At 40.7% G+C, this 16247-nt stretch overlaps 1 protein-coding gene across 4 annotated transcripts in view; it reads right to left on the reverse strand.

The window, feature by feature from the left end:
- Positions 1–1159: 1159 nt before the first annotated feature.
- TBC1D24 (TBC1 domain family member 24) overlaps positions 1160–16247 on the reverse strand; it is a 526383-nt gene continuing 511295 nt past the window's right edge. For all 4 annotated transcript variants that reach the window (XM_044089247.1, XM_044089249.1, XM_044089246.1 and 1 more), the window contains one exon: positions 1160–1619. In XM_044089247.1, coding sequence (XP_043945182.1) covers positions 1465–1619 — 155 coding nt within the window. In that variant the 3' untranslated portion in view covers positions 1160–1464. The remainder of the gene's footprint in view (positions 1620–16247) is intronic.

The following is a 16247-nucleotide window of genomic DNA, read 5'->3' on the forward strand; positions in this document are numbered from 1 at the left end:
GTGCATATGTATGAAAGTGTTTACTGTTTTTTATTTTGTGTTAGATGTATGGTTGAGTTATGTGTGTGTGTGTTTTTAGCTGTTTACTTTTGTTTTGGGGAGTAGGATTAGGGTTAAGGTAAATATGTTTGTGTTTGGAACTGTTTATGTAAATGTGCAAGAGTTACTGACCTTAGGGTCAGGGTTAAGGTAAGTGCATATGTTTTAAAATGTTTACTGTTTTTTTTTTTTTTTGTTGTTGTTAGATGTATGGTTGGGTTACGTGCATATGTGTATTTAGTTGTTTACTGTTTTTTGGGGGGGGTTATAATTAAGGTTAAGGTATGTGTGCATGTGTTTAGAAGTATTTAATGTTTTTTGGGGGGGTTGGAACAGTGATTTCTTTCCCTAGGAAAGAAATCGCTGTTCTGTGGTTTCGACATTTTCAGCATTCGCTGAATATGTGTCGATGTAACACCGTTCGCTGTTTTCAGCGTTTGGTGTTATAATATGAACCCATCTCATCAAGTATCTATGTGCAAAAGAAAAAGCCTTAATATTAATTGCAAATAAAATGTGTCTGATATGGTCACAAATATGAGTCAATATGAAGTTACAGTAGCACCTTCCCAAATCAGGAAGAGGATCCAAGAGTCACACAAAAAGGTGAGCATGCAACATTTCCCATACAGAGGTTCATAGTTTTAAAAGACGAAGCAGTCTGGAGTAAGAAAGGCCTCAATGCCTCCGAAGTACCTGGCACACTCCTTTTCCCTTTATAAGACTCATACAACACCTGCTGCCACATAACCCCTCTTGATTGGCAAGAAGCATGACTGGATGGAAGTCAGACTGCAAGGTTGCTGAGTTCTGCAGAAATATGCTGCTAATCCACAGCCACTAGCTGATTCTCAGTAGCATGTGCTCCCCAAAGATATATGGCAAAGTTGTGGCACAGGCAGGTTATGTACAGTTTGTTGTTCAGCACTTCACTCACTGCAGTTTCATCCTGCTGACAGAATTCAACCTGCAATCACATTTTTCCAAACTATTTGTCCAAAGAAAAACCCAGCAGCATGTCTAGTATTATACTGACTCTATATGAACAGTAACAGGGTTTACAAGCAACACTATTCTGATACTAAGAAATGTGAATGTCAAAGTCTGTGCTCTCGATATGTGCTTTTTACTTCTTTAATCAGAATATTTCAGCTAGCTAGTGCAAATTGTTTCAGTGTGCTTTTACACCAACATTATCTAAATCTGAGTGAGGAAACATGCCCTTGGGGAAAAGAAATTTAAGACAAATTGCATTTCCTAGTTGCCTTTTATATGTAATGGAGAAAATTTGTACTGTTTAGTAGTGGTCCCAGCGACAGTTACTTTCAAGGCAATGTTGCCTGGTCCATTGTAGCTTTTTGAAGTGAACTATGATGTGTTCTGTGAAGGATATATTAACTAGTGTAATGATGAATCACTTGTTATTTAACTGTTTAATGATTCCTTGAAGCCCCACACCTCCAGAATGGAAATCTGGAATGTCTCACTGCACAAAGGCTGGTTGTTGAAAGTATTACAGTGAGAAGTTCTTCCATGGTTCAAGTCAGCATCAATGTACAAAGCATTGCCATCACCACCACCTGAAACAAAAGGTGCACACAATTAATTTTATACAAAGTTATCGCATACTGCTTTTCTACGGCTTTTGCCAAGATCTTACTTGAGATACCAAGAAATACACTGCATACATGTCATTTTTAAATCACACATAAAAACAAAATACCCAAAACAATTAAATAATGTATTCAGAGTTAACTAGTAATGAGTTTCAGATCCAGTTTCTTAAAATGATCAGAAATTGTAAGAACATAAACAAGATGTACTGCATAAATGTTGATGTTTCCTTTCCTGCTATCCCTAGCTTAGAAAAATTCCTCTTATTGCATTTCTGTCTTGACAGCTCAATCTTTTGTTAGTGGATTCCACAATGTCATATGTTGGGCAAAAACAGCGTGCCATGTACAATTCATTTCTTTTCTAGTGCTCGCATAGTTTGATCTCTATCCTAATATTCATTGTAGATAACTTCCCATGTTCAGCGCCAAAAAAAAAACAAACTTCCAAATGTTCTTGTGGTCAGCACTAGCACTTTATCTGATGCTTAGTGAGAATCATAATATTAAGTGCTGCCATAAGTGCCAAGACTTCAACCTTACCACCCAAAGATGGAGAAGGGAGAAATCTGGGCCCCTGTATTAATCATCATCAAAAGGCAAAGGCAAACAGCTGGCCTTACATCAGCAGTAACATACGATTCTTTCCAAAATTAAAACAGGTAAGAGATGAACTAAATAACCTTGCATAGTGGTTCCTGTCTATCAGAGCAGCAAACAGGCATGCTTTGCATGCATACATAGATTTAATTCCCGCATTAAACCCACCCTACACAAGCATTTCCCACTAAAAAAAAATATTTAAGGTACACCCCTAGATTACAGAGACCCTGAAACACCTTCCTAAATCTAGAAATAAAGTCTGGAAATTATGGAAGGAGATAACTATATATATATATATATATATATATATATATATATATATATATATATATATATATGTGTGTATATGAGAGAGACAGACTAATGAAGGACTCATCATCCCCAGAAACAATGCACAAAAGGGGGAAAACCTGCAACAGCATCACAATCTAAACAGTTCATGAAAGTATTAAAATATACCAACATATATCTTCTATAAGAAATCCAGTTAAACCACTGTGCATTACGGATGCCTCCTATAGGCATTTCAAAAACATACTAGTACTTCACCTAACAGCCACAGAGTATCATCTAACAGCAATACACTTGCAAAGCTTCACTCACTCCACCCCGAATTAGCAAGGGATTAACTTAAAAAGCTAGACAAAACTAACTCTAATCCAAACAGTATTCAACCCTCTTTCCTTTGCACTGCCATTTGTCAAGCAGCCAAATCTTTGTACACACTTTCAATTTCTTGTTCATCATCAGTATAGCCCAAATTAAACATTCCCTGATCATCCCTATCTTAAGAAATTTTCTTTTGTAACTGAAGACTCTATTATGTCCAATCAAAATTACTTGAAAAATAATTTACAGTCAACTATGTGAGCACACCAGGATATTAGAACAGGTAATAACATACTCAATGAATCTGCACAGTTGCAGATAAATTCTTGGCCATGTAAAATGGATGGTTCATATGATCTGCTTTTATTGAACTCTTGCTTTTAATTAAGAGTATGGACTATGCTGTATTACTAAGGTAGCCAGAAGCTCTTGGTTTCAAGCTCTAACACTTATAAGTTCATAGCTGTATACTAGGCTAATGGCCCGGGAGCCTTTACAAGCCTAGCCCATAGAAGTGCCCTGGCATTGTGCCACCTGACGTTAGTTCCCAGTGCCTCTATCAAGTACAGCCACTGGAGTGATCCCCAGGGTGAACATTCTATTTCCCATCCACTCATCACGATTTCTCTTGAACAGGGCCAGTGAGGTGCTCTGCTTGACATGTATGGGAAGTCTATTCCAGAGCACTGACAGTCTCTGGGTTATGAACCTGTCCCTCCAGCATGTTCTGTTGATTGTGGTAATGAGGTTGAGGTCTCCTTAATTCCCAGTCGCCATCGGTGAACCACAAGGGTCCCTGCCTCTAACATTTTCACTACTCTATATTTCCACACAACAGGCTACCCCAATAAAATACACAGATGATTCCACTCTCATTTGCACATCTGCCAACATGGTACACCTCCAATTGCTTTGGTAGCTTTAACAGCCACTGATCCTGGCATCATAACACTCAAGTCATGATCAACCCAAAAAAATGACCAAACATCCCCCCCAAACCTTCTCTCATGGAAAAAAAAGGAAGTTATGTACTCATCATAACATTCCATGTTTGTTGTCCATCTCATCTTAATTCTTACCGGTTGGGCTCAGAACCGATCCTCGGTTCCGACTCGGCCGCATACCAAAGCTCGAGGTCCCCCACTGGCTCAAAGCCGAATCCCCATCCCATCATGCTCCAGCAAAGCTTGACCTTGTTTGCTGATAACTCCAGTTAGCCAAGATACTTTTACAATATTTTATGAAGACAAAGAAGAAGGTCAGAGAACACACTTGCCCAGTGAAATAACCTCTTGGTCCTCCAGGAGCCATAGGCTGGGGGAAGGTGGGATGTAAGAATTAAGGAGAGATGGACAACAAACATGGAACGTTATGGATACCATTGTAGTTTCCTCATATGCAGTCTTGCATATGGAATTAGTAGAATGCACGAGGCCATGAACCCCAGGGCTTGCAGTATTTGCCTTGCAGATAGCAGGGTTTTTGTGGCCACTAGTTTGAAGTAAGTTGTCAAATGAATTTGTTTCTCTGCCGTGAAGAAAGCCATCTGGGAAGTCGTGTTCAAGCTTGCTCCCAGGAATATAATTTGTTGACAGGGTACCAGATGTGATTTCTTTTCATTTATGGTGTACCCCAGACAAGTTAACACCTTTTGTACAAATGCCAGATCATTCAGAAGTATGTCCTGGCTTTCTGCCTAATTTAGACAATCGTCCAATTATGGGTATATTTGAATATTTCTTTGCCTGCAAAATGCAATGACTGGAGCTGGGCACTTTGTGAATACCCTGGACGCAGTAGATAAGCCAAAGGGCAGTGCAGAGAACTGATAGTGCATGCAGCCTGCTTTGAAGCGTAGGTATTTTCTGCAAGATTCCCTGATTGGGATGTGCAGATAGGCTTCCTTTAAATCCAGTGTTGCCAACCAGGCATCTTTACCTATCATGGGAAGAAACTGAAGAGATAGCATCTTGAATTTTGGAATCACCAAAAAGGTGTTTAGTATAGACATCCACGATAGGACGCCATGAGTTGTCTTTTCTGGGTACCAGGAAAAGTCTTGAGTAGAAACTTTGCCCCTTTTCCTCTTCTGGTACAGTCTGAATAGCCTTTAAGAAAGTACTTGCTTTTGAGCCCCTGCCCACTGATTTGGGGGTAGGTCTGGCAAACCATTTGGGGTTGGGAGCCTGTGGAAGTGAAATCTGTATTCTTGGGAAACTATGTTTAAAACCCATTTGTCCTGGGTAATGAGTTCCCAGTTTTTTGCTTGCAGAGCAATCTTTCCCCCTAAAGGGGCAGTCAGTTGAGAAGTGCTTGGGAGTTTTAAAGTTAAGTCATTGAGACAGTTTACCCCTGATTTGGAAGTGGGAGCCCCCCACTGCTTAGTCCTGTGCGTACCCTGGGACTGAAGCCTGGGTGTTCTGCTGGTTCTGGTTTGAACTGAAAAGGCCTGAATGAGGCAGGAAAGGACCAATTTTTTGAGGTCTAATGCCTACTAAATCTAGAAGGCTATAAGACATATTTAACAGTTTGCATAGATTTAGCTTTTTCCTCCATCTTTTTAAGAACTTCTTCTGTTTTGTTGCCAAACAGGTGGTCCTGATTTAAGGGAGTATCCAGCAATTTAGTTTTAACATGATCTGGCAAAGACTGTTCCTTAAGCCAAGCATGCCTTCTAAGTACAGACCCAGTGACAGCAGCCCTGCAACATACCTCTAGTGAATCAAAACCACATTGCAAAGTATGTTTTCCAACCTGTTCAGCAGAATGCATTAAATCCTGTAAATCCTTATTTTCAGCACAATCATGAATCAACATTGTTTTCTGTTTAAGCAATCCAGTAATATGCTGCTGATACTTTAACATACAAAACTGGCAATTTAAGGCCCTGATGGCCAAGGTTGCAGAGGTGTATACCTTCTTACCCCATCTATCCAGGGCCCTGGAATCTCTATCAGAGGGGGTAAGATTTTTGGCTGTAATAGCCTTAATACCCTTGGGTTCCTGTGAAACTGTCTCAGGGTCCGCAGTAGGATTTTTAAAAAGGAACTTATGAGAATCAGGAACCCTGTAATATCGATCAGGTTTTCTGGGAGCAGGAGGTAAAGAGTCAGGGGCTAAGCTAGATTCCAAAAAGGCATAGTCAACAATGTCCAGCACAGGAGGGATAGCTAAAGGCCTGTGTTGGGGCAGGAGTAAAAAATCTCTAATCCTCTTTTTAGAACCAGAGTAGTCCTGGCTTTCCCAGTGAAAATGTTCCCTAAGAGTATGCAAGGTTTCACCAAAAGAAAAATCCTCTGGGGGTGAAGCAGAGGGAATAGAGTCCTCTGCATCAGAATCCTCATAGGTAGATAAGGGTAAATCCTGGTCATCAGAGGAGACAGAAATTTCAGAATCCTGGTCAGAAGTATCATAAGCAAATTCAGTCCTAGGTCTCTTAGAGGGGGAAGGTTGGCCTCCCTTGATTAAAGTAACAAGGTCTTCAGCCATTCTTATCATTTGTTTTTTAAGCATAGAGGCCTGATCATGCGGTCTGGGCGTCTGTTTCCTAGGCAAGGTTTGCGTTTTAGGCCTAGAAGAAGACGGCGTCAGTTTAATATGCAAGTCAGTAGGCCTGACTATACCCTCAGAAGCCGGTGCCTGCACAGCGGTTCCGGACCCATCCAAGGTAGAGACATCCGCAGGTTCCCCAGTTGAAGCATCTTGCGGCATACCGGACTCTGAATGGGTCTCAGTAGAGGCCTACGAATGTGAAGTAGTGGGTATCCGGGGCTGCGAAAGCGCCTCACTGAGTACCGGCGAACTGGCGACTAGCTTAGGGGAAGCGCCGTTGACAGCTTTGGACCTAGGCAGCCTGTCTCTATCTTTGCATTTTTTTCGGAATGTCAGTAGTCGGGTGACATACCGAAGACATATCTGGATAACTGAACAGAGCACCAAAATATTTAGAAGCGAAAATGTACTGACAACAAATAGTTTGTGGTTTAAATAAGGCACGTCGTGGTCAGGGCATAGGCAAGGATTACAGTACGAATGAAAATCTTTATGAGGTATTTGCTTTCCACAAGAAATACAATTATTGACTTTTAATTGACATCGGTTTAGAGCAAGAAAAAGTTTCCCCAACGGGGTACTTAGCTTTAGCTGGAAGACTTTGGTTCTAAAACTCGAAAACGAAACCGGCACTTGCGAACTGCTTCTGGCACCGCACGGCAAGAAAGACTGGGGTATTGGTGTCGGCTGCATGCCTTACACCCCTGACTACCTGATGTCATGGAAGATGAAAAAGCAACCGACGCAGGACCCAAGACTTTGATAATCAGGCCGAATGAGGGCTACTGCAAGCAGATAACCCAAATGTGATGACTGCAACAGTGAAACACGAAGAACATCAGTGCAGACAAGGGAAAATCCTTGCCCTGTTTGCAACATAATGTCGACAGGTAATCTCCATGCACTTCCTGTCGACAAAATGAACTACTTAATATTCATGTGTCGACCATATGGGTTGATCATATGAACGTTAGAGCAAATGAATTTCATCATTTTGATAGACATATATATATATATATATATACACACACACACACACACACACACACACACACAGACATATATATATATATATATATATATATATATATATATATATATATATATATATATATATATGCACACACACACACGCACACACATATATATGTATATACATTCAGATATATATACATATATATATATATGTATATATACATACATCTGTACATACATATATGTCTATATATATATATATATATATATATATATATATATATATATATATCTGTACATGTTGTTGCTGTGACTTTCAGCTTTCCCAGTTAGGGGTCGCCACAGCAGAAACTCCGGTCTGCTAATGATTGGCAGTTGATTTTTACGTACCGGGTTGCTCTGTACATATATATGTATATGTATATATAGATATATATATATGTATATGTATATATAGATATATATATATCTATATCTGTACATGTATATATATATATATATATATATATATATATATATATATATATATACACACACACATCTGTACGTGTGTGTGTATGTATGTATATATATATATATATATATATATATATATATATATATATATATATATATATATATATATATATATATATACACATATATATATATTGTAAATACTGTCCTGGATTGAAAGTCTAGCCTGCAATGTTATGGAACTCATGAGCAGAGCTGTTACACAGATTCAGATGTGGACTCAAGACCTGTCTTGTTTAGGCACTACTAGGAAGACTGGCAGGAGTATAAAGTAATTCTCGGCCTACCTCAGCCCTTTATTGGTTATACTGCCTCAACCATCACTTTTTCACAGCTGTGTCAGATTTTGTCTACAGAGCTATACACTCCTTATCCGCAATAGTCAAAAAGGAAAAATATAATTTATTTGCATATTGTGTTGCTGGACATAGGCCATAAACTTTACTAGGTAAACAATTTCTTAATGCGTTTTCATACACTTTTTGAAAGAAACTCCTGCTGCTTTATGTGCTTAAGTGACACAGCAGTTAAGATGCATCTGTTATCACATAAAGGCTGATGTAAGCAATGTGAGGTGTTAACTTAGTGATGTCATAGAAGCAAGAAGCATCATCAACTTCATCATAATTTAAAATGTGAGAAACAGTTCTAGAATTAAGAGTCTCATATATAAGAAGAAAATGCTTGGAAAAAGCACAAAATATCAGACTTTAGTCTAGAAACCACTTAGTTTCATAGCAGAAGCAATCGTTCCGAAGGAATGAGTTTTTCTATTTGTTACTGAATATTTTGAAGAAGCAATTCTTAAGGTAAGGATAAAATATATTAGGCAGTCCTAAGGAATATTATTTCTTTTGTGTTAATTCAAATTTTCCTATGTGACATAACAGCTCTCTTTAAAAGAACATTACAGGGATGTTTTGTGAACCATTGTTTCCATTACAGCTACAAAATAGACAATTTTATTCTATTTAGCATTAAGATTCATTTATATGCAAGATGAAAAAGTTTTTCATTTAACTTTAAGAGAAAACGTGTTTCTTTTCCTGACACTTCCTGTAGTTTTCACAATTAACCTTGATTTATACCTTACAGCCTACACTTTTTACATTGTCCTTTTTTCATTTTAGATTTATGGCATCTAGATAAGTGTCATTTTTGTTTCTCAAAGCAATTAATTAGTATTTAAAAGAAAGACATGTTGAACAAATCCTTCCTGTTGAGCTATCTGCAACACCCCCATCACCCTGAATCTAAATGTGTGTGTAGCATTATATTGTGCAACATGTTTGTAGCTACTAGAGGGACATCAGGAATACGGTAGAAAGCGTAGAGTTAAAATGGATTATTAGGATGAGAGGCACTAGAGGGAAGGGGCTTAATGATAAGGTTTGCATTAAACCTATTCTTAAAGCAAGGAAACTCCATAAACAATGAGTTATTCTAGTGCACTGATTTTTTAAAATACATTAAATAAGTAATTTTCTTCATTTTTTTTTTACTTATTACGTATTTTTATGAGAAAATTGGCACTACTGCTCTGAAGGGGTGCGGATTTTGATCAACACTTGTTTATTACTTGCTGAAGAACGTATTGTTTTTATTGGTCTATGGCTTTTTGAATAGTATGTTTGATTAAACTGAACTTTGATGAAGCAGTCAGCAGCACTGCAAAAGCATTTACATTTAACGTTTTTTGGAATACCTTTGGAGTATATTTTCTGTGGTCTCAGGTTGCCTTGGGTTTGTTCACCACATATTTCTTTTAATTACTGTTGTGTGATTTATCACTCTTCTTGATGAACAATTCATCTGTTTTGCTGCAAATTTTATTAGAATACTTAATTAGTATACTGTTATTTTTTAAAGAATTTCTTACTATTTTTCCTATCTCATAAATGTCTCCTATGCGTTTTAATCTGCGACTGTTACATGTTACTAAACTTTGCGTTTCTTGGCACATCTGTACTTAAAAATATCCCAGTCTATGCCTCATTCCACATCATAGATATTTTGGTTTCTTCATTCAGAAGGCCAAGGTGAAGTGTTCATTCAGTACTTCTACTTGATTTACAGATTCCGACCAACCTGTTACATGATTATGTTTGTGTTTGATTTTGCCCCTTTCCTCTCTGTCATGGAATTTAACAAGCTTTGTCTCTCCTAGTTTTCAGTCCCATATGTCATTCTCTTATCTTTTTCCATTCTTTGACATTCTAAGTCAGATCCATTTCCTTGGCTGTGCAAGCTAGACATAACTGCTGCTTTTATTAACTGTTGAAAAAAAAAAAAGAAGTCATGTTCTTACCAAAACATTGCATCTGTGTTGTCCAGCTTCATTACACTAACCTGAAGGACTCGGTTCTGACCCTCGGAACTGATCAGCTGCCTTCTCACAGCTCGAGAATTGAAACTTGAGCTCCTTCTACCTACCCACAATGCCCCACTCCCCCCACACTACCTCAGATCGAGTTTGTGCACCAGAAAAAATGTGTTGCTAACCAAATTTAACTATAATATAAGATGAATGAAATTAACTATATAAATATATATCTCCCAACAACAGGAAAGGACATCAGGAACTCAATCAAGGTAAATAATTCCTGTAAAAACTTCTACTAGGCTTCCTGAATACTTGGATAGGGAGAAGAGGGTGGGAAGGTTAAGGAATGAAGTTGGACAACACAGATACAACGTTATGGCAAGAAAACAACTTCTTTATCTGATGTTCTCTAACTCATACCATTAACCTGAGGGACAGAGTCCCCAGCTAACATAATATAGGGTGGCTATTAAGGAAGGATATTTCACAGTACAGCAGAACCAAATGCACTTCTACTCCTGCATACCAAAACCAATTTGTAATGGTTGACAAAGGCATGAGAGTTTGACCAAGTAGAAGCAGCACAAATATCCTCAATCAAAACACTAAAAAGCTTGAGACATGGTCATGCACATTGTAGAATGTGCCCTTACCGAATCTTGTAAAGAAATGTCTTTGAAGAATAGATAAACGCAATACAATCTTTCAACCATCTAGCTAAAGAAACTTTGGTCACTGCGTTACCTTTCCTGGCATTCGAAAAAGAGACAAATAACTGATCGCACTTCCTGAAGGATTTAGTTCTATGGATGTAAAATCCAAGTTGTCTATGCACATCAAGTATGTGTAAGGTGTATTCTCCTTTGTTGTTATACTGAGGGAAGAAGACTGGAACATCAATGGGCTGGTTAATGTTTGTCTCTTCTCTTTAGCCACCTTGGGTAAAAAAGAAGTTATTTGTACATACGGTAACTCTGTCTTTATGAAAAAGCAAGTATGGAAACTTAATGGAAAGAGCCTGCAGTTCAGACACTTTCCTGGCCGAGGTAATAGCTACTAGGAAAAGAGTTTTTCAAGAAAGGAATCTTCGATCTACAGTACAAAAGGTTAAAAGGGAGGATGGATCAAAGCTTGCAAAATTATAGTAAGATCCCAAGGGGTGTAGGGTCCTTGACTGGAGACTGTAGCAAAAAGGTGCCCCTAAGAAAAGCCTTACATAACACAAAAGAAGCCAGATGCTGAATCAATACCAGAATAGAAGTTGGAAATGTCAGCAGACTGCAACTTGACTGTAGCGTAACTAGCACCTTCCTTGAAAAGAAAGGGTAGAAAGTCTGGGACAACTGAAACTGGAGCTGTAAAATCTGCCCCACCCTAGGGGGAAATCTTTTCTACTTACTTCTGCAAATCTTGTGAGTGGAGGCTCTATGTGATTAAATCAAAATATGTCAGATTGGAGAAAGCCTGGAAGATCTTGCCATCACTGGAAGTGGAGAAACCATGCGGTTAATTTTAGGGCCTGAATGTTGGGATATGGATGTCCTGACGGGTGAGAAAATAAATCCAGACTCTGATTTAACGTCATCAAGGGGCAAACCAGATCAGACCAAAGAAAGGTGAACCAGGTTTGTCAAGGCCAAAAGGGGGAAATGAGGATTACTTTGCTTCGCAACTTGAAAGCTTTCTGAAGAAACTTAGGATTCAAGTGGAGATGGGAAAAAGGCATATAGTAGAACGGAGGGCCAACCATGAACTAGAATGTCCCTGGGTGACTATCCCTGAGGAGGGATCAAGGCAAAATACTTGCTGCAGTTGTTATTGAGGGTAGAACGCAAAGAGGCTGTAGCAAGGACAACTTCATTTCTGGAAGATTTCCTCTGTCATAGACTGATTCAGGGACCACTCATGAGGCATCAGCAGAACTCTGCTGAGTCTGTTGGCTAGGATGTTGGACTATCCCAGAATATACATTGCCACCAAAAAGTGGATTGAAGAAATTGCCCATGGACAAAACCTCATTGGTTCTAGACAAAGGGAATAAGACCTGGCTCCTCCCTGTTTGTTGAGGTACCAAACCACTGACATGTCTATCTGGATCGCACAAGTCTCCTGAGGAAAAAAGCGGTCTAGTTCTTGCAAAGCCAGAAGAATCACTCTCATCTTGGGGACAATGATATGCAACTTGGTCTCTTGGGGTGTCGACATACCTTGGACTATCTGGCCCAGACAATGCCCCCCCACCCAAACTGAGAGGTGTCTGTGGTCAATGTTGTGGCTGGGGAGGGGCGAACAAATGGTCATTCTAGTGTCACCTCCGCTGACTGGATCTACCAAAGGAGAGAATCCATGCAAACATGAGATAGTTTTATGAGAAGATGCAAGGGATTTCTGAGAAAAGAGCACTGCATTGCTAGGGTCCACTGCAAAACATGCATATGAAAACGTGCCATTGGGAGAAGGGTTATGATTGCTGTCATGGAACCCAACGTCTGCAGAATCAGAGTGGCTGGGGGTGTCAGAGCAGATAAGATTTGACTGACATGTGACCTCAGATTTTGTACCCTTTCTTGTGCAAGATAAATGTGAGACACCCTTGTGTCGAGATGTGCCCTTATAAAGTCTGTGGTCTGAACTGGATCCAGGTGAGACTTTTGCCAATTTATAGTTACATCCAATTTGGAAGCTAGAGTGAGGAAGTAATCCCAGCCCTGAAGGAGGAGATGCCTGGCAGTGGTGAGACCAAATGGAAGTGCCTGAAACTGGCAGTGACTGGTTCCCAGCCTGAAACATAGAAAGGACCTAGAGCGTCTATCCATCTTTATATGGTAGCACGCATCCTTGAGGTCTACACAGCACATCCAATTGCCCATCTTTATGAGGGGTAAGATGGACTGAATCATGACCATCCTAAACTTGGTGTGTTTCAATGACTTGTACAGGTATGCGAGATCCAATACTGCCCCGGCAGATCCCCTGTCTTTTTGGGCAATAAAAAGAATATGGAGTAAACACCCGATCTAACTTGACTGGGGGGACTGCTTGGATGACACTTTTTTTTTCCAGTAACTTTCTTATTTTGTGGGCAGTGCCCTCTCTCTGACTGGATGGAACATCAGGGAGGCAATTTTTTGTTCGGGAATGTCAGAAAAGGGAATGAAGTATTATCTGGATATGATCCTTAGCACCCATATGCCATGTGTGATGGCCTCTCAGACTTCTGAGTGCAAGGAAAATAGTCCCCCAGCTGCTTCCAGAGGACAACAGTCTGGCAACCCTTCAGGACTGCTGGAAACACTTGTCTGGGGGAGGTTCCTACAATCCTTGATTTTGCAGACCCCCTTGGCTGCGTGGGCAGCATCTACCATTTCGACTATAACCCCCTCTGCCTCAGGGGGAAAAGTTTCCCTGAGTGTCCTGGAAAGGGCCCTACGACTTCTGAAACCACATTTTCTTACTGCTGCTATGGTTCCTAAAAAAGGTCCATTGTGGAGTAGAAAAATGGGATCCTGATGGCAGACAGGGTCTTACCATCTTTTTCACTTTTGGTCAAGGTGTCATGTACCACAGGCCCAAACAAGGTGGAGCCATCAAAGGGGGCATTAACAAAGGACTGTTTGAAAGGCTCCGCAAAATCACACAGACTCATCCAGGCATGGCGCCTAATGGCAATGCCTGAACCAGCTGCCCTTGTGATACTCTCCACAGTATGAAAGATGAGCCTCATGAATGCATTAGCTAGGGAATGTAGCGTGGCCAAACTAGAAGCAACAGACTCCCGATCCTCGGAAGGTACAGACCCTGGGATCGAGCTAGAAAGTTCCTTAACTAAGTCCCTTTGTAGCTTGGTAAAGTGAGAGAGGTAGCCCAATGCCCAAAGAGCAAAGGTAGGTGAAGCATAGATCCTCTTACCAAATCTGTCCAGAGCCCGGGACTCTCTATTCAGAGGTGGACAGAAACACTCCCCTGAACAGGCTCCTTCTTGGTTGTTGCCACCACAACCAAGGCATTTACTGGGATTAATTTGGACAAAAATTGTTTGCCAGCTGGGGTACTCAAAATTTTATCAGCACACTTGGAAAGCTTCCAACACCACCAACTCCTGGTAAAGGCGTTTGGGATAACCATTCACCCTTCTGGTGAAGGATTTCAAGGATGTCTCTGAAGGAGACCTTTCAGGTGGAGATTTGGGAGAACATTTGCCTTCCTCAAAGTCAGTATCTGTGGTAAGGGATTTCATAGGGGAATCCACATGCCTCCTTTTACATGATCTCTTCCAAAGGACCTACTGGGGAGGACGCTCTGGGGAGGTATCAGAAGAATCTTGGGGATCCACTGAGGGAACAGTGTGGAGACTTTCTGGGATCGGCTGTCCATATGGTAGTTCAGCGGTCTCGGGCACAGTTGCAGAGTGGGACCAAGGGAGGTTCCATTGCAGTAGGTGCTAAGGGTCTCTTAGGAACAGAGAGAACCCTCTCCACCACCTCAAATGCAGAAGGACACCAAACGACCTGGAACTATCTCATGGGTGCCGAAGCCACTGGAGCAGACACTTCCCGGAACGAAAGGGCCTCCTGCTCCGAGGGGGGGGGGGGGTTAGAGCCGAACTGTCGAAGGCCAAGGCCCCATGAGGAAGAGATGGCTCAGAGACCTTCGGAGTCTAAGTCAACACCCTGGAACTGATCTCAATGCTATGGCTCCGACACACACTTGGAATCGAAGCACTCGGAGCCAAGCAAGTTGGGGAGAATGTTGGAGGCAAAGGCAAAGAAAAAATTTGTATCGGCTCCTACACTCCGGCACAGGGACCGAATGGAAATGACAACTTTGAAACTGAAGGGTGAATTGGAGAAGGAGCTACAGGCTGGAATGGGGACAGCCTCACTGATCTGGATGCAGACGGGGAAGACACAAAGCCCCATTTAGATCGGTGTCTTCAGGAACTGCCTCATGAGCTTACCCACATCCCTGGAGGATAGGCTTCAGGAAGACCTAGATGAAACTGAGGAGCAAGGGCAGAGAGATCTCCGTAAAAATGGACTGGAGATATTCTAGAAGGCACCAGCAGAAAATAGCCTGGGCTCTGACACAGCTGGAGCCGACGCCAGGTGAAAACCACTAGGTCCCATAGCTTCAGAGGAGGAATAAGGTGGAGGAGAGGAGGGGTTAAGAGAGCTCAGAGCTAAGCAGGTCGGTTCTGAAGACTTTGCTTTCTTCTGTGGAGGTTCCAAGGAGGACCGCATGGGCAATGGTCTCCTGGACTCCCAGACATCTTTGGACTTCTTAACCTGGGGGTTGAGCCCCTGATGAGGAAGGAACCCTCACTGTGGTGGAAAGAGGAAGCAATATCTTTAAAATGAAATCTTGGGAGGAGCAGGAAGAAAGTTAGAACGAAGTATTCAGATCCACATATAGAATATTAAAATGAAAGAGAATTATGGTACTTTTTTAAGCATTCCACCATATGTGTAAACCTTGAAAGATTTTTTTTTCTGTATTAGAAAAAGCCAAAGTGCCTGAAAGAGGGGGAGAGATGAAATTAGTACAGGACAAAATTGTCCAGGCAGCAATAGTCTGGGGGCAAGTGCACCTCCAGGCTTAAATGAATTTCTTAGAATAAGGCCTGAGTTAAATAAGTAAGGCTAAAATGATAGGAATACATGCCAAGAAAACAACAAAAGTTTTAGTACTGTTTATAACATGTAAATACTGCTAACTATATGTTTACTTGCACAAATAAAACCTCTAAAGGGATTATAGAGATGTTTAAATAAAACAAAAGTAGTTTAATGCTTGTAAAAATGTAGCAAACAGTATGACTGATGAGAAGGAAACATGATCTGCAGTGCCACAGCTGGTTCATATCATACCCTGTGCATCTTCTTGATCTGACACCTCTCAACTCTAAATTTTAGGCACTTCATTCCTGACCACAAAAGTACTACAGCAGTATTAAAATTCACTTCTGTAACAACATGACAATGCCTGCACAGAAGTGAATGCCAGGACTGCACTACTGA

Source organism: Protopterus annectens, chromosome 12.part0 (assembly GCF_019279795.1).
Source record: "Protopterus annectens isolate FY-2018-M chromosome 12.part0, PAN1.0, whole genome shotgun sequence".
NCBI classification, from domain to species: Eukaryota; Metazoa; Chordata; order Ceratodontiformes; family Protopteridae; genus Protopterus; species Protopterus annectens.